Raw genomic sequence first — 18,228 nt, 5'->3', positions numbered from 1 at the left:
TAATCTGAATCCTAATTCAACTTTAGCAACCACCATTTTTGTCATGACACATTTATATTATATATTATAAGTGTAGTTCATTCAATTTCATGATCAATTTCTCTTAAAAACCGTATTCTTTATTGACTCCCTTATCGATCCCTTCAAATATTTTGGTTTGTAAAAGAGTAATACAGGCGTATTGGCCAATGGGGGACCTGAGATGCTTTGCAAGTTGTTGCTAGAGTCGATGCACGATTGATTTCTTTGAGTAGCTCTGCTCTCATTAGGGTGGTCTTCGGTCACTCACGCACACCGTCATATGTCATGCATTGAAATGGCTGGCTGCTATTGGTGTGTTTGTGCCACTAGTGCTTTAGCTCAGCACCGAGGAGATCGTTTGACAGCAGGTGACAGTCCACACAGAAGATACAGCCAATACCGAAACAAGAAACGAATGCCCTGGATGGCTTTGTTCCAATCCAGCAGATTGGCTCAGGGCGTCCTTCTGTCTCTGTTGCCACAACATCACGGCTATTGTCCTTTCCTCACAATGTGAATCCCCTTCACTTCTCTGAAGAACAGATTAGTCTAATTAAACCCTTCTTGTTTTAGAGGAAAGGGAAATGGGTGATCCTAACCCACGTAACTGCTCCATATCAGCGCCTTTTAGTCATGCTAAGTGGACATTCTCAGGTGTGTGTGGGCCTCATTAGGGACGGTTCTCATGCGGTAATTGGAGAACCGCACATGTCTTTGATCGGGAAATCTTCAAACGCCACTGAGCTGAGGATAAGAGGAAGGAGAGGGGGCTTAATGAAGGACCATTGTCAGTGTCGGTAGGGAGGGGAACCTCAAAGTGTGTGTTGCAGGGTCAGGGACCTCTCGCCTTGGGGCAGGAAGGCAGGTGAGCCCCCCCCCCCCCCCCCCTCTCTGTATTACCGGACGCATTTCCTCTAATCCTGGGGGGTGGGGCGCTAGAGGCGGGGGTCGCTTAGCTTCTAATCAGCGAGATAGACCCTTGTGTTGCTCTCGTGTCCTTTAAGAGAGAGAGAGACACTGAGAGAGAGTATCCTCAACTCTTCTATGCGTTATGTTCCCATTGTCAAAGTCTCTTCTCGCTTGGCGTTTATATTCATGTCTATGGCTTCTGTGGTTCTTGTGAAATAGTGTCACAGATGGCAAGTGCTTATGTCTCCTTTGCGGATTATGTCTCTTCTACCATGTTCTACACCAGCCAATGGAGTTAGTGTTTTTAAATAAGAGAGGAGTCAAACGGGCAACACACACACACACACACTCTCATTCTCACGCCCTCTGCAATTCCTTTTAACGTTGCAATAAATTCAGTCTCTCATCTCGTGCTGCTGCTGCCTGGTGGGGTGGCCTTGATACAAAACAGATGACTTTTCTGTTTCCAGACGGAGTCCCTGCTACTTTGAAAACAGACATGAACTCACCTTTTGTCTTGGTGCCAACTGGCAGAGCAACAGCTGATTGGCCTTTATCAGAGCAGGAGACCGACTCGTCAAGATTTACTCATTTTCTTTTGGCGGTATTTAACCCAAAGAGCTCAATTGTCTGGTTTGAAAAGTGTGTTTGCCGTGCGTTCTGAATTCTCTGGAGAAATCTATACAGCGATTAGGGCTGCTCAATTATTCGTATTTTAATCGCAATTACGATTATGGCTTGCAACGATTACGAAAACAACGTAATCGAAATAAAACTATTATTTCTTTATTATTATTATTTTTTGTTTTCAAATAAATAAAAAAATTTAATTGGTTTTTCAGTTGAATTCTACTTAAAGTTCAGGGAAATCAACTGTTAAAAACACACTGTTCACATTTATTTTCTCCAATAAATTGATGTTTTCAAAGTAAATGGACAATCGTTTTTAATAACCGTGATATCAATTATTGACCCAAATAATCGAGATTATGATTTTTGCCATAATCGAGCAGCCCTACAGAGGATCTATAAAGTCGTGAATAAGAGCAATGAGCCGTTGTGTTCATCAGTAAAGTGGAACCTCTGTGTGAACTATTCATATCTTAAACTGCACTGTAACCTTTTATTATTTATTTATTTTATTATTGTACTTTTTATCCATGTATTTTTTCTTTTAATGTTTCTTTTATTATCTTTTCTTTTTAATGACTGTTTTTAAATGCCTTTGCGCCTTGTGTTGAAAGGTGCTATATAAATAAACTTGCCTTGCCATTCATTTAGACGCATACATGCAGATAAGTGTATAATGCTCTTCGCCGTAATGTGCGGTTCTACAGGAAACGCGCCTTTCGTAGCAAAAGGACTTGGAACGTGGAAAAGCGATGGATGCATTTTGTACATTCTGTTCCTCAAGTGTCATCTTCTGAAACCGCTAGAAATATGCAATATCTTCCTCAACTTTCTTTTTCTCCGCTCACACTGTCAGCAGATTGCTGCAGAAAAGTATGCCTGCATAACAGCTACCATGTGTGCCACTTCAGTCAACTCTTTAAAACGTTATTTCTTCATGCTACTTTAGTACGAGTGCCCTTTTTATTGGAGTGTGTTTTACAAACTGCGTCACAGACACCGCACCAATGTTGTGTTTTTTCTGTTGCATAAGCTGTAAAAGGTTTACCAAATAAACACAACAAGACCTCAAAGACTTTGAAAGAGAGAGAAGCACAGATACAAGGTGGCTTTGTAGTTTGAGTTCACTCGTGACCACAAAAACAGAGACAAACGTCATCATTTCTGAGTATTCATCAACTCCACCTGTGTGAGATTCTCGTAACCGTGACATTGTTCCACCTGTTTACATAGAAACATCCCTCTTCCGCTGCACAAGGTGTCACTCGCCGCCTGGAGGAAGCAGAAAGAAGTTGCATCACCGCACTTTGTTAGGAGATATAGGCTTAAATCTCCTCGCGTTCCTACAAGCTGTTATCTTACATGAAGGGAATCCAGAGCATACACTTAACCGTTTAACAATAATCCACTTTAATGGTAATATACAATGCAATACAATCAAATACATTACCATACACAATCATATCGTATTATGTGTAATGTCAGGAGTTTGGCCTACTCCTGGCTCCTGCCCACAGGCCACCACGACCTCCTGTCCCAGCGACGCGTGAAGAGAGAGACAGAACAGCAAGCTGGATAGGCTTTCATACCAAATGATACAGGAGGGGGTGGAGTTTAAGGACAACTGGTCCAGTCATCTCATACAAACACCTCTGACCCTCACTGTCTCCTATTTCTGCAGCCTCTGCACCGACACACATCCCCCATCACATTCCGAGACCACAGTGGGGTCTCGGTCCAGCTCCCCCACAGCAATAAAACCCTTACCAGCCCTTGGTCTACCGCCATTTTGGTCCTCACATTTATGAAAGGATGAAACAGATAACTCAATATAAAACACACTTCTTAAATATCAGATGCTGCAATCCCTCTTTTGCACTCTCCTAAAAGAGTGCAACTTACACAAGGCACTTGAAACATAACTATTGTCATTCCTCTCCAATATCATCAGAAACTGAGATCCAAAATATTTGAAATCGTGAAGGAACAGAACGTCACTTCCCATGGCAGTGAAGGAACCATGAGGGGGCAGCTGAGTGCTAAGAAGCGGTCTCCTGGTGGTGAATCATCAGCCCGCCTGCCCGCCCCCCCCCAAAGGAATAGCCCACACGACAGCTGATAGGGAGGGGGAGATGCGGCTTTCCCTTCACGGGTGGAACTGATCAGAGAGAAGTAGACTCCTCTGCTGCTCGACAAGTCCCCCAGCCCACTGCCAGCCGCTTCCAAGTCGTCTGCTGCCTGGATGTCCTCGACGTCCTTCCCCGGTCCGATGATGATGCCTCCTGGGACGACTGCTGGATGGATGTCCTCGAGGTCCTTCCCCGGTCCGATGATGATGCCTCCTGGGACGACTGCTGGATGGATGATGGATCTCCTCGAGGTCCTTCTCCTCCAATCCGCTGATGACAGCCTCCGAGTCGACCTCCCTGATGAGAGCCCGATCCGTCCTGATGTCGTCTAGGGTCCTCGCAGGTGTTTTCCCCCGCCGCACACTGGCTCCGCACAGTGGTACCAGTTGTCCCCCTTTCCTTGTAGGCGGACGGCACGGGATGTCCTCTGGGTCACTTGGTCGGAGCCGGAGAGCCTGGGGTTGACAGTCAGCCTCCTGCGTCTCGGGTCCCCCTTTTGGCATCCACAACCTGTGTGGAGAAATCTGATACAAATCCCTCAAGCCTACAATCCGGGCTCTGGGGCCCTCGGCTGTTTGACCCACCAGTGCCTGGCCACTTGGAGCCTGTTGGTGGGGTGTCTTAAAACAACAGACGTCGGTGCACAGGTTTTCTAAATTAATTGTGCAGCTTCAGAATCTTAATACTTGGACTGTGCCAACTAAATAAGAACCCCAACATCTTTAGGTAAACTAAATAACATATTTCAATAGCTCTGAATTTCTGACAAGCATCTGTATTTATTTTTAAATGAAATCCTTGAGATCCCATTAAAAATCTAAAAATATGATTTGAACTGCCAATGTTTCTGGTAAAGAAACACACTAATCTTATGGATTCAAAAACAACCAAAATCACAATACTAACAAAGTGAATGGCTTCCTGGTGATACTGCTTCTACCCGTCAGTGCTTAGATATTATCCCGCTGAAAAAATGAATACAGAATTCCAACAAACTGTCCTCAAATGTCTTTCTATTATGTATTTAGATTAAATGTATATCCCCATAATGACCTCAACAATAAAGTCTATGGCTTTTACTTCTTTACCAGACTAGTTACATGATGTTGTCCAAATTAAATTGTGTCTCATTACATTACTATGTTTTAGCTTAACTGTAAATATGTTCTTTCTACATTTCAAACCTCAGTTACTTTAATACCTGTTGAAACATTAGTTGACACATTACTCACCGGTCAGCCTCTCCAGTATTTCATTCTGGACTTACATCTCTCCCAGCAGCCCCTTGGCCACTGATTCTCTACCTGTGCTACCTGCTATAACTCAATCAATATTAGAGACATGTCAACATTCACCAAACAGCCTCTTATCCCCAAATATGGAGCAGGTCAATTCTAAAACTGTCAATCAATGGTCAGATTGAACAATGGAGTTGGGCAGCAGGTTCCTTTCAGTCCCTAAATGAAAAATGTACATTGTAAAGTTTACACTCCCCCTTTTTTACACATTCTCTCATGTGTAAACAAAAACCTGTATGGGAAGAAAACCTTCAGGTCATAATGGATTATAAGACAATACCAAACATTTTTCCCAGTAAACACTTGAGAGTGTTTCTCTCCATCATTCAGTCCTAAAAGAAACAGAATTCCAAATTTCATAGTTTGAGTTTCACATTCTGCAAACCGCCACCTCCTGTGGGAGTGAAACATCATCAACCAGATTAGATACGGTTTCCCCTTTTGTGCGATGTTAGGAAACCTCTCATTTCACACATTATTATCACACAAAAATAATGTGTTAGTCCAAAACATGCTTGATTAGTCATCGTTTCAAATCACGCAGTTGCACTGATCAGGTGCAGACATACACACACTCACACTCACACTGTCAGGTTGTAAAGTCAGGTCTGGTCAGGTTCACCGCAGAGTCAGTCATTGACAGTGCCTTCCCAAGTTACCCTGTCGGTCAGTTGGTCTCAGTCTTTTTGGCCATGTGTTGTGCTCTGCAGAGACTTTGATGTTCCAGCACAGGCCAGCATCCTCCGTCTATACAAATCTGTATATATGGAGCGCCATCACTTATTAATTCACAATTACAACTATAATGTTCAAGATATCTCCAACCCCTCCTTGCTGTTTCCCACATTCCCTGAAAAGTGTCTAGCCAAAAAAATGTCACTTCCTTATTGTACTATTACTATTACTGCAATTCATTTACACCTAATTAGTATTAAAATGACTAATAGATCTATTTCAGAAACATGTGTACATCACTATCTTGTGTCAAAACATTACTAGGATCTGTAAAGATCTGCTATTTATTCCATAACTCATTCTATCAATTTATCTTCAATTCTGGTGCACTTAAAGAACAATGTTACCCTCTTTCACAGTGCGTGGAACTCTGGGTGTCTGAACATGAAACCAGTACCTCAAATTGAAATACTATATTTTGTTTAGAACCAGCTTTCCCTTCAACATGACCTATATAAATAAATATTTATCTGATCGTATAGAGCTGTTACTAAAACTCTCCCTTTGAACTGATCAATACTGTAACAAATTAAAACACTACCAAATTCACACACGAATAAAAAATCCAGTGCATACTTCCTTCATGCCCCCCCCCTTTTTTTATCAGTGTGTATTAGACTGATTTTCCACTTCCCTTTAATAGTCCCCCTCTTTTCCGCTATTTTTATTTACCACTTGACTAATTTATGGTCCATAGATCTTCTTATCTTCACTTATTTATCAAGTAAATTCAAGTTCTTTACAATACATTAGTAGATACCTTGTGGAGTCTTCACAATAACTAATCCCCTCTAGGATATGAAATCCATTCATCTTCAAGCAGATACTATGTCCTTATTTATGTTTAGTTCACGATAACAATGGTATAACAACCACATGTCATCCATTCTGGTCCACCTAAAAACCAATGTTAAACTCTTTAGCAGTGTGTGGAACCCTGGATGTCCGAACATGCAACCATTCCTCCCTCCTTTATCAAGGATTTAAAACCAGAAGTCATTTCATATTTCCCATGGTAATAACTATGCTACAATGGTGAAATCAATTATTTAGATTGGAATACTATATCTGGCTTGGCACCAGCTCGCCCTTTAACATTATCCATACAGATAAAGATTTGTCTTATAGAGTGGTTCCCAAAACTATCCCACTACTTTATTCACACGTGAATAAAAATGTCAAAGAATATTATGTTAACCTGATGAAAAGATTGAAGAGTATGGTTGTACTCTGAACCCTCAGTGTGTTCTCATTTTACCCTAATAGTCTACTGCTATTTTTATTTTAATAAATCTTTCTGTCTTTACGTATTTATGCTTTAAATGTGCGTTTTGTGAATAAGTGTGTTCATGTGTAAACTCACTCATTCCCGTTTTCCTTTTCTCCTCCTCTGGTTTTCTCAAGCCGTGACCCCGGCCTCCTCACTTCAAATCGACCATGCCAACTCCTCTGATTCTGTGTTCTCTTCAGTCCATCCGCTGTAACTTCATCCGCTGTCAGCCATTAGCCCAGTTACATCTGCATGCACCCTCATGCCAATGTTCTTGCACTGCTTTACATTTCATCTCCTCCTTTACAGTCTCCCTGCTGTTTTTATGGAGGGCGGATTCTGCTCATCTCCCACCCTTTGCTCTTGTGCTCAGCTTGGAACTTCATGGTCCTGTCTGAGGGACTGGTGAGGGTAGATTTCTGCCCGTCAGCATGCTGTCTGGTTCTGGATGCCACAGGCGGAGATAGTTCTGGCTGCAGTCTTGTTGTTGTCGTTTCAGCTCTGGTTCTCTGTCTGTTCGATGGAGAAGAAGGAGTTTCCTGTTGGGTTAGGTATTTTGTCTGCTTGGAGGGTCGGGATCTTAGCCTTTTCTAACTCAGAGGGGGAGTCCAGGTCTCGGGACGCATTACCTATAAAAAATCTAGCACACTGAGGTTAAATAAATCCAACCCTTTCCACTCTGACTCTTTGTAATCATACTATCTGTCTTAATTGTTAAATGCCATCTAAACAACCTAATTGATGTCTACAAATGATATTACAAAAACTCACTCTAAAAATTGTTTCATCCATTGCTACATATGTACCCAACATAACTCTTTCAGGAAACCATTTTCTCCTATACATTGAAAAACGTACATGTTTCCAGCATCACATATTCCACACACCACGAAAGAGCATCTACATATTTTCTCCAATATTTTAAGCTAGTTTCTATAACAAGATTATCACGTGTGACATAATAATCAGATGTCTTGTTTGCTAACCAAGAATATTAAACTTCAAAATGTCTTTTGGCCAGTTGAAGTCCTGCTTACTTCATCCTTAAACTCTACTTTAATTATTTGAAACCAAAAAAAAGGTCTTCCTTCTCCACCATGATCCTATCTCTATATCAAAGTTCAGACAAACTGATGATTTATCTTCAGAAACCATGAGGAATGACTCATAAAACACTATTTTCCCTTACTTCAGTTCTAAATCAAATGAGCCAGACAGGAAACCCCCTTTAACCACTTGCTTATCCTATTATTTTGATCAAAGTTGTGTTACAAGCAGGTTAGATCTGTAATGAATTAAAATCAATATTTAAAGACGCAATATAAGTTAAATATATTGTTAAGGTAATTACTGTTTTATTGTGAAGGCATCTCTGGCGGACAGCGGCCTTTGGCTTTTATTTTGAAAGGCCGTTCCGGAACAGCCGTGTTCCTAGAAACACGGCAACTTGACAATCGTTCCAATGCATTAACTATAGTCGTGAAAGAGACAAGGAGGGGGAAGGCGTGTGGAAGTAAGCAATGAACTGAAAATGCCACCAATCCTGTTCTAACGTGATGGCGCACATTGAAAACCTAAACGGGCATAAGTACCCCTGTCTTTTGTACCATTACATTTACCAACATAAAACAAGGTCTTTACTAATCAACAATGACAACCTACAGACAGCTTATTTATTTAAATATACAAGCCTTTTCTTTATCCCCCTTTTTGATTCCACTTAAAATCAATCTCTTAATCTGTTCCCATTGCTCCCGATAACTCCCTGGAATTTCAGAATTGTCTTTACTATTCTGACGCAATATATTGACTTCGCTTTTATTTATCTGACTTAATTAACGTGCTTCCCCCCCTTTCAGCCACTAGATGGCAGCAGCAGAGCACAAATGAGCTTCACTCTTCTGAGCGAATGCCTGATTACCACAGACAATCGCTCACACAGGTTATTTAGGTAAAAATCACACAGATTTATTCCCCGTACAGTTTGTCCGGCCTGATAACGTGTTACATATGTCGTCACGCAGGACTCTCTGCCTACCTTGCGATCAACGTTATGTTTACGTCAGCCTTTCAAATTAATTTTTACAGACAAGGGAAACGGGAGCCGGTCTCGTCACAATGTAGGTGACGTTAGCGCTCTCTCCCAAGGATTTAACAGAATAGCAGTCCATTGATACTTTCGCTTATTCGATCTCAGACTGCTATTTTACCCCCAGTTATAAACGGCGGACCGATCTGAAATATCGACCATCCAGGTTTCGCCGTCTGGGACTTGCACCCAAAACTCACGAACTGCACCGCTCCTTCGTCACTTCAGGACTAAACTACCCGAAGATCCACGCAAACTGCTCTAATTTCTTGTTACGCAGGACTCTCTATACCTGACGATCAACGTTCACGTGTTATATATAACTTTCCTAACATGGTATAAAATATGCATTGTATACTCCATTCAAACTTCAAAAACACTCTGAAACCTTCCACAGCCCTGTCTACACGGAAACGTCGGGTCACCATTTGTTAGGAGATATAGGCTTAAATCTCCTCGCGTTCCTACAAGCTGTTATCTTACATGAAGGGAATCCAGAGCATACACTTAACCGTTTAACAATAATCCACTTTAATGGTAATATACAATGCAATACAATCAAATACATTACCATACACAATCATATCGTATTATGTGTAATGTCAGGAGTTTGGCCTACTCCTGGCTCCTGCCCACAGGCCACCACGACCTCCTGTCCCAGCGACGCGTGAAGAGAGAGACAGAACAGCAAGCTGGATAGGCTTTCATACCAAATGATACAGGAGGGGGTGGAGTTTAAGGACAACTGGTCCAGTCATCTCATACAAACACCTCTGACCCTCACTGTCTCCTATTTCTGCAGCCTCTGCACCGACACACATCCCCCATCACATTCCGAGACCACAGTGGGGTCTCGGTCCAGCTCCCCCACAGCAATAAAACCCTTACCAGCCCTTGGTCTACCGCCATTTTGGTCCTCACATTTATGAAAGGATGAAACAGATAACTCAATATAAAACACACTTCTTAAATATCAGATGCTGCAACTTCTATGCCACAACAACTGCCTTAGTCACTGCCTCTCAACAAGAACCGTCTTCTAGATCTCACCTGGGGTCGCACACACGCACGCACGCACGCAAATAAAACAACACGTTTGACTTGAGGCAAATCATCTGGATCAGACACAGAAGACGTCAACGTGCAGCCAAGACGAAAGGAATGCATGGAATTCTTTGCACACTCACCTCCCGTGACTCAAAACGTAGTGTGATGGTGGTTTTGACTAATAGATGAAACTGTTTGATTGTAAACTGTGCGTGGCGGTTGGGTTTCGAAGGTAGTCACGTATTGGTTGCCCTTACGACCTTTCAACCTGCGTCGTCTCTTTTGTCCCCAGAGAGTCGAGAAGGTCTTCAGGAGGCGGTGCAGGAACGTTTGGCAGAGTTACTTCGCGTCCTCAAGACCGTCATCAGCAAACACCAGACCCTCAACTCGGTGGATATCCTCGGAGCGGCTGGCACGGTCATCGCCAAGGTCAAAGGTCAGTGAAAGTCACCTGCATGCACACAGACACACAGGTAAAAACAATCGAATGACGCTGCAGTGTCTTGGCTTCTACTCTGATTGTTGTGTTCCTGGTGCAGGCCTGCGTAAGTCGTGCAGGCCAGTGTGGGAAATACCCTGCGGTTCTATTTTATTGATCTTAGTTAGACTTGGCTTGGAGTTTTGTTTCTGAAAGGGCGCAGTGTGAGAAGAGAATACTCCTTCAGCAACAGCTCCGTTTCCTGTCTCCCGAATGAACACAAACAAAAGGAATCTCAACTCACGAGTTCACTCTGCGAGAAATGTGATCCTCTTCCCTTGACTTGCACACAAGAATCTCTACAGCGGAGTCGACTGTAATTTGCATTCCATATTTCAGCGACCGCGGGGCCCCTTTGGCAGGCGGCTTGTCGGTCCAGCGCATCCACGCGTCCTCATTCTTTCCCCCGCTTCGTGAGGTGTGAGAGTGTCTGACAACGCACCTGTCTCATCTCTATATCCTAGTTATGAACTACTCCTCAAAAATGCTTAAAGATACCCGTCTGCATCTGCGGTTCATTGACGACGAGTGCTTTGACGATGTGTAGAATGCCGAAAGGAGACAAAAGAGATCCAGTGTCGGATGAGGCAGAGTGTTTGAGACTAACTTTAATAACAAACACCTTTTATTGCACATGTTTGAAGACCAAGGGTTCTACGAAGGCCAGTGAAACGCCTATGGTAAACAACATCTACCAGACTTGTAATAAATATTGCTTAACCAATTCAATATGGGAAATCAGTGTCAGCACTCAAACTGATTTGGTATCCAATATTTGTGCCTTGAAGAAAATGTAGTTTTTCAATCTTCATTTAGTTGCTACGTTCTTCCCTGATGCTCGTGTCTAGATGTCTACCGTATCTTTGGTCTTGGCAAGGTTTGAAAATGTAGGATTACTATATAGCCATTGCCATCCTTGATCTCATCATTTAAAAAATCAGACAGGCCTCCACACTGCCTGCTTTTAAATCGCTTCTTAAAACCCACCTCTTCTCCTTAGCGTTTTAACATTTGGCGTTTCAACATCTTTTAGAGTGTTGCTGTTTTTGCATTTAAATAGTTTTTTGTTTTTACTTGTACTTGTTTTATGGTGTGTGAGCTGAGCTGTGTTTTATCTATTTGCCTGTACAGCACTTTGGTCTGGAGGTTTAAAGTGCTTTATAAATAAAGTTGTATTGTATCATAACGCTCATGAAAATGATTACAATGAGTTCAGTGCAGCGAGACAATAAGGATCTCAAATCAAAACTTTAAATATTTTATTAAGAGGAAAAACAGTTGTATTGCTGCATCCCTAAATACAAACATATTATGACATATTCAAGGTTTACCAAAATGTGCGCGTATAACCAAGGTATTTATTATACTGTATGCTCAAATCTCACACAAACATGCATAAATAAAACGCCCTTAAACTGATACTAATGCTGCTACTGTAGATTAAGGCCGTGCAGTTTGTGCTTTATTCCTATTTTACAAGAAAAGCCATTTGGTCTTGCCTTAAATTCAGTAGCTGCATATGTTGTTGACAAGTGGGAATGTGCCTGTCCACAAGGGGGTGTCTTACATCAACACACACCCTGGTTGGACTGTACCTAATGGCCAGTGGGGAACACAATGCTGCCACAGTCACCGGGCCAGAGGAGGGCTGAGAGAGGAATGAATCAGCGAGACATCAGAGATGAGGACTCAAAGGTTTGGATGATAACAGGCCTCAGTGTCTTCAGAGTGTGTCGCCTCTTCACTCATGTTGCTCTTTGATGCTCAAAACACCTGGGGCATTTCGCCAGCTGCCAGAATGTACTGGGGAAATCCCCCTCCCTTCCCATCCAAACATATGGTTGTCGAACCAGTTTTAAATACATATACATGTCGTGTTGTTTATGTCTTCTCTACATTAAACACATGATCTGCTCACAGACTGAATCAAACCAGAGCTGGACACGTTTCTATTTGTAGCCACATTGTGACGGCGTCCTTTCCCCCCCGCCTCCTTCTGAAAAACTACAGGGAACTGCAATAAAAGTGTCAACTTCCTCAACATATTGAAATTCTTTCCCTGCTCTCTGTCCCCCTTTGTCTAGGGAAGATGCTTGGAGCACTTTTGTTTACTACAAGTACAAGCTAACTTCTATGTGTGTTCGTCACTATGCTATCTCAGAAAAACATGCAGTTCACTCATAATAAAAAACGATTTCTCCTTGCCTATACATTTTCTTTTAATCTGTCCTCACTTATTCATCTATAATGTTTCAGTGTGTTTGTAACGGCCAATATCACACCGGGGAAATTAAGCTACGTCAAGGTAGGATTATCAGACGTAAAGACAATGCTCTTAACTCATCAAAGACATTTCTCCGGCACTAAAGGTCCCAGTTACGGCTCTCCCGTGAGAAGACAATGGCCCCTGTACTCGAATGGTGCAGTTTCCATATTTCAATCTTGACAAGGGGGGCAGAGCTCTGGAATCATTGTTATGAGACGCACAGGATGTCCTGAGGAAGAAGTCGGTGCAGAGTTGTACGCTAGCATTCAGGGCCAGAGAGGTGCACTGCAGGGAGGCTTGCACATCGGCTTCTCCCCTCTTCTGGTGTCTTGGAGAATCTCCCTGGATTGTAAGGGTTGCCTCCACATCCCAGGATGCCATGACCCTTACATGCTTGGTCATAGGTTGGATATTTACAACCACCCACCCACCCCTGACATGGATGGAATTTGCTCTAATGAAGAGAAAATGGAAGCACAAAAGCTAGAAATCCGACTGGAAACTTTCTAGAGTTTTTTTTTTTACTCCCAGTTCCTAGAAAGAAGGTGCAAGGTGACGGAGAGAAGGTAAGAGTTGTCACAGTTGTATATAGTGTTACATGTCACAGATCTCAGGCTGTGTGAGTGTTTCCTGTTGCGGCCAGGCAGGAAGTACTCGGCTTAGTCGGATTTCACTGTCTCTTCTCCCTCTGATTTCTCTCCGCTAACTCGCTGCGTAAACTGTTCTCCGACAATGACAACTCTGTGCAAACCTTCTCAAGCTTATGGTTCCAAAACAAGTGGACGCCTGACTGTCAATAGGTCTTACATTTAAGAACGAGTGCAATTCAATTACCAGCTCTGTGCATGGTCATCGTGGAACATGGCATATGGGATTATAACACATTTGAACAAAGGAAGGGGACTTTCGGGGTTTTTTTTTTTAATATTTCTTGAACATCCGTCTTTGAAGATTCTTGAAGCTTTTGAGAAGCAGGTATTTCTGATGTGGTCGAAAGACATGGACTGTACAGGTCGATGTCCTAGGATGACAACTTCTGCTCTGCTACTTGTGGTTTTGAGCTGTTTTCACAGAGCTTCCTTTGAAACTCTTGACCCTTTGTAACCACTCGGGGGTTAAACTCTTTGTCCGCTGTGGAGGAGAATGTCAAAACATACTTTAAAAAAACGTAAGCCCTTGCAGAGGCGATAAACCTCTCCAGACACAAGCCACTCGCATAAAAAAGGTCTCTATTAATTAGGATTGCGAAAATAAAACCAACAACTGCTTTGAGAGGAATTGCATGCGTTCATCTGCATTTAATACAATGTTAGTCGTGTTAATACATTTGTTGAATGATTGAACATGAGCTGGTTTGTAACAGTTTAATTTTGGCTGATGTTATTGTGTGTTGTATCACCCTCCACAGGCATTAACTTCAAGGAAGTGAACCCAGAAAACACGCAGGCTATATTTGGCGAGATACACACATCCATTGACACTTTGGCATTCACTTTCGGCAATGTGTGAGTACAATGTTTGTGTAGCTTTTCAACACCACCAGACTTTTATTACTTTTGTGTAAGAAAAGCAGGGCTGACTTCAGCCAACCTCTTTTGTCAAAGTTAACAAACCGCATACTTCACAGTAGCATTTCTGGAAGCCCTTTACTGCTGAATACGTTGCAATTCTCCCCCAATCAAACGGCTCTTTTGACATGTGTCCACACATCTTCCCTTCAGAGTTTCTGACTTCCTTATGGGAGATGTGGACGGCGGCTCAGGGCTGGGGACCCCCCAGACCAGGAGAAGCAGGGTGAGACACCTTCTTTCGCTCCCAGTTTTCACACCAGTTTATTTTTTAAAGCTTTGTTTTTAAACATTACAGTTTTCAAAGGGGTGCATTTAAAGTGGCAATTGCACCACGCCTCCATTTTAATTTAAAAAAAAAAAAAAAAAAAAAAAGCCTCAAAGACTTGCTTTCTGTACTTAATTGGGGTGTTGAACACTCAGCTGCTTGTGATGTCTTACTTTGATTGTATGTCTGCTATTCCCTTCTTATAATCTGAAATGTCTCTTTCACAGTCTTTTGACAATCTCTCTTTGGATCCTGAGGGATATTTGTCAGAGAAAAATGACCCTGTGGGTAAGTGTTATTCACATTCCGTCATTTCCCTCTGAGCAACGTGGGCGTAGAATGAAATAAATGAAACCTGAAAAGTAATGACTATTAATGGCTTCTTTAAAAAGCATTTAATGGTCGCTTTGTAGACCGGGGCCGCCCCGAGTGTCAGGTGGTGAGTTAGCTGTGATGGTGTTAGTGAGTGATTTAGGCGCTGGACTCTTGAATGCCTGAGGTAGACCCACCCTAAGCCTCTGCTTCCACCCCTGTTATTTCTGCTGCTTTTTTCATACTAGCTGCTCGTTTTCCCCTCTCCGGCCACATATCTCACATTCCTTGCCTGTTTAGGAGTAGTTCCGTGTGGGATGGGAAACACATGGGGTTTGTGTTGAATCAGACGGGAGAGGTGCATCACAGTGTAACCAGTAGAAAGAAAATAATGCTATTTGAAAAGATGCCCGGCACTTTTACATCCTCCTACACTGTTACCTTTAACCTGAATATGTTTTTCCATTTACCTCCCACACACGTCTGTTGGGGGTAGTAGAACTGAGACGCGGCAATTTCCTTGATGCCATGTGTTTTGATTCTCTCTACTGACTCTCTAGGTCCAGAGGTGCCGCTTTCACGAGAGGAAGAAGTTGACTTGACCCTGCTGAATAATGACAGCGGCGTGGAGTCTGCTCTACTCTACGCCAAGGCCTGGTCCAGGTACATCAAAGACCTCCTGGCCTGGATGGAGAAACGGCTGGCCATGGGTGAGACATCGAGACTGTCGACCGTGGAGCTCTGGTTTGCAAAACAGAGGGTTACTGCATCAGGAGAATATACTAGATATGTTTGGAAAACGCAATAACTCCTAAACAGTAAAGATGTACACCCATCTTGTGTTGCAGTACAGTTTAAAAAGACATTAGAGGTATCTGTAAATTGTGTTTGACCCACGAATGAAACAGCGTTTTTAAAATGGGCCCCTGAGTCATTATAAGCCTTTTTGCTTTTAATTGAGTTCATCAGGGGCAGAACAGTTTGTGAGATTTCACAGCCATTTAGTCACTCTGAGCAGAAAACTTTTCATTTTGTTTAATTTAGGATATGCAAATAATTGTACATGCCCACATTATAATGTCCGACTTTTCACTGAATTGTCGTCTTGAAAAGGGTAATCGCAACAATTCCGCAACAACTTCATCTTCACCTGTTGCACTTGTCATTTCAACGTTAAAAACAATAAAACGGCATGAATTGCTTCGTCGCATTCATCTAGATCCTCTGTCTCGAGCCAGTGAACTAGCGGGCCTTCTAGAATACCCTGGAACCGAGGGGAACTCTGAAAGAACACGCCCATTGGCTACAAATCAATATATGATTGGTTGATCAAACTGTCAGTCCAAACGTACGCTCTCATTCAGTGCAACGGCCAGGGCATCCTATCAAGGATGTAGAATACCTGGTTGAAGGATATTCTACCCAGAGACCCAGAACAAGATCTGATTGGTTGCTGAAATGCGTAGTGCATGGTCCGAGAAGGACAAACAAATCAACGTAACTAACACTGTAATATTACAGATCAACAACACAGATACGATTCTCATTTATTCATTTTATTACATTTTATTATATTTTATTTATATAATTAAATCGCTTTTTTGTTTGTTTTATCTGAGTGTTCTCTGAATACCTTGAAGGCCCTGACGGTTCGCCACTGGTGTGTAATACACTGTTTAGTAATGTAAATCATTGTGCATCACCTGAAGCATGAGCGTCTGAAATGTTTGTTTGTTTAAATCCAGCGTTATGGAATTAGATTAAATGGAGTGCACGTTGTTTTATCCAAACTTGATTATTTACAGACAAAAATAATCCCTTAATGTTTTGTGTATCTCTTTTTTTCAGATATTGAGTATGCCAAAAGTTTTTCCAAAATGGCCGAGGCTGCTAAGACACTGGCCAGCCAACAAGTAAGAAAATAGTATTTTTAGACAAACACTTTATTTATAATGTGTATGCAGTATATGATTGTTATCTTGTCTTTGATTGAAATCTATATATATGGAATTGCCAATTTAATTGTATTATCTTTTTCTCCAAGGACTACATGCCATTCAGTGACATCTACGTTTCCACCTTCAAGAACGACATTGAATACAAACAGCTGCTTACTCAAACTGCAATGGCTCTTCAGACCAACAAATACATACAGGTAACGATGAGAAATGGAAATCACGAGTGCACATACATTAAATCCCTGTGTTGTGTTACAGTGGCTGGGACTCTAATATTCTGTAACAGTACTTGCAGATCAGAAAACAAGCATTTCTGATACAATTCATTAACTAACTTTTCTTTATATTTGAAAGCTTTTGAAATAAACAAAATAATACCTTTTGAAATCCTGTCCCTCATTGAATTGTTTTTCCAGCCTCTTCTTGCCCGTAAGAATGACCTCGACAGGTTGAGGAAAGACATCAAGGAGCAGTGGCAGAGGGAGCAAAAGAAAATGGTTTGTAACATGTCCCCGTTTTAATACAGCCTGTTGGCTCAAAATCAATGAAGCGCATCGTCCTTTTTGCATTTATAAATATCAGTATAGATCCATTTACGGAAGTCAAATCAGCGAAAGCACCAACTAGATTTTCAATTTGCATCATCACTTGTTTTTCTGATGGTTAAAAGAAAAAGAGCCCTCTTGGCAGAGTTTACAGTCGCTCCTCGTGTGAGGTGAAACAACCAGAAGGGTGTGCCTGACTATGCTTATGATAACAGCTTAACCCCCATGTCAGATTGTAATCACATTATGGTCTATCCGTGTGGTTTGGCAGCAAGAGGCCGTGGCAACGTTGCGTAAAGCACGAGTGCTGAAGGCCCAGAGGAGAGAGGAGTACCAGAAAGCCCACACATCTACCAACCGCTCCCAGGAGGAGCACGCGACCGCTGCCAACAAACAGCTGGAGAAGAAGAGGAAGCTGGAGGAGGACGCTCTGCAGAAGGTAGGCAGGGGAGAATAATAATATAATGTCTTTGCAGCAGTGCATAATAGTCCTGAAAACCGTATTATTGACATTAAGCTTTTCATCCACATTCTCACTACTTTCTGTGTGTTTTGTTGCGACCAGGCGGAGGAGGCCCAGGATCAGTACCAGAGCTGCATGGCTGACGCAGGCGTCCGGAAGATGGATCTGGCCAACGCCAAGAGCACCTTCCTCACACAGATCCGAGAGATGGTCTTCCAGTGTGACCTCACACTCAAAGCTGT

General features: G+C 42.3%; 1 protein-coding gene across 4 annotated transcripts in view; it reads left to right on the top strand.

The window, feature by feature from the left end:
- The window catches only part of arhgap29b (Rho GTPase activating protein 29b), a 38,669-nt gene that overhangs the window by 11,622 nt on the left and 8,819 nt on the right, over window positions 1-18,228 (top strand). The window contains exons 3-12 of one of the 4 annotated variants that reach the window (XM_034104334.1): window positions 10,421-10,564; window positions 14,281-14,377; window positions 14,594-14,666; window positions 14,936-14,996; window positions 15,581-15,730; window positions 16,869-16,933; window positions 17,065-17,175; window positions 17,395-17,475; window positions 17,795-17,962; window positions 18,089-18,226. In XM_034104334.1, coding sequence (XP_033960225.1) covers window positions 10,421-10,564; window positions 14,281-14,377; window positions 14,594-14,666; window positions 14,936-14,996; window positions 15,581-15,730; window positions 16,869-16,933; window positions 17,065-17,175; window positions 17,395-17,475; window positions 17,795-17,962; window positions 18,089-18,226 — 1,088 coding nt within the window. Of the gene's footprint in view, window positions 1-10,420; window positions 10,565-13,136; window positions 13,439-13,542; window positions 13,848-13,876; window positions 14,181-14,280; window positions 14,378-14,593; window positions 14,667-14,935; window positions 14,997-15,580; window positions 15,731-16,868; window positions 16,934-17,064; window positions 17,176-17,394; window positions 17,476-17,794; window positions 17,963-18,088; window positions 18,227-18,228 lie in introns of those variants that run through there. The other 3 variants (XM_034104336.1, XM_034104337.2, XM_071206379.1) reach the window with 3 other exon arrangements.

Source organism: Pseudochaenichthys georgianus, chromosome 17 (genome assembly GCF_902827115.2).
Source record: "Pseudochaenichthys georgianus chromosome 17, fPseGeo1.2, whole genome shotgun sequence".
Taxonomy (NCBI): domain Eukaryota; kingdom Metazoa; phylum Chordata; class Actinopteri; order Perciformes; family Channichthyidae; genus Pseudochaenichthys; species Pseudochaenichthys georgianus.
This window is presented reverse-complemented; position numbering and strand designations above follow the sequence as displayed.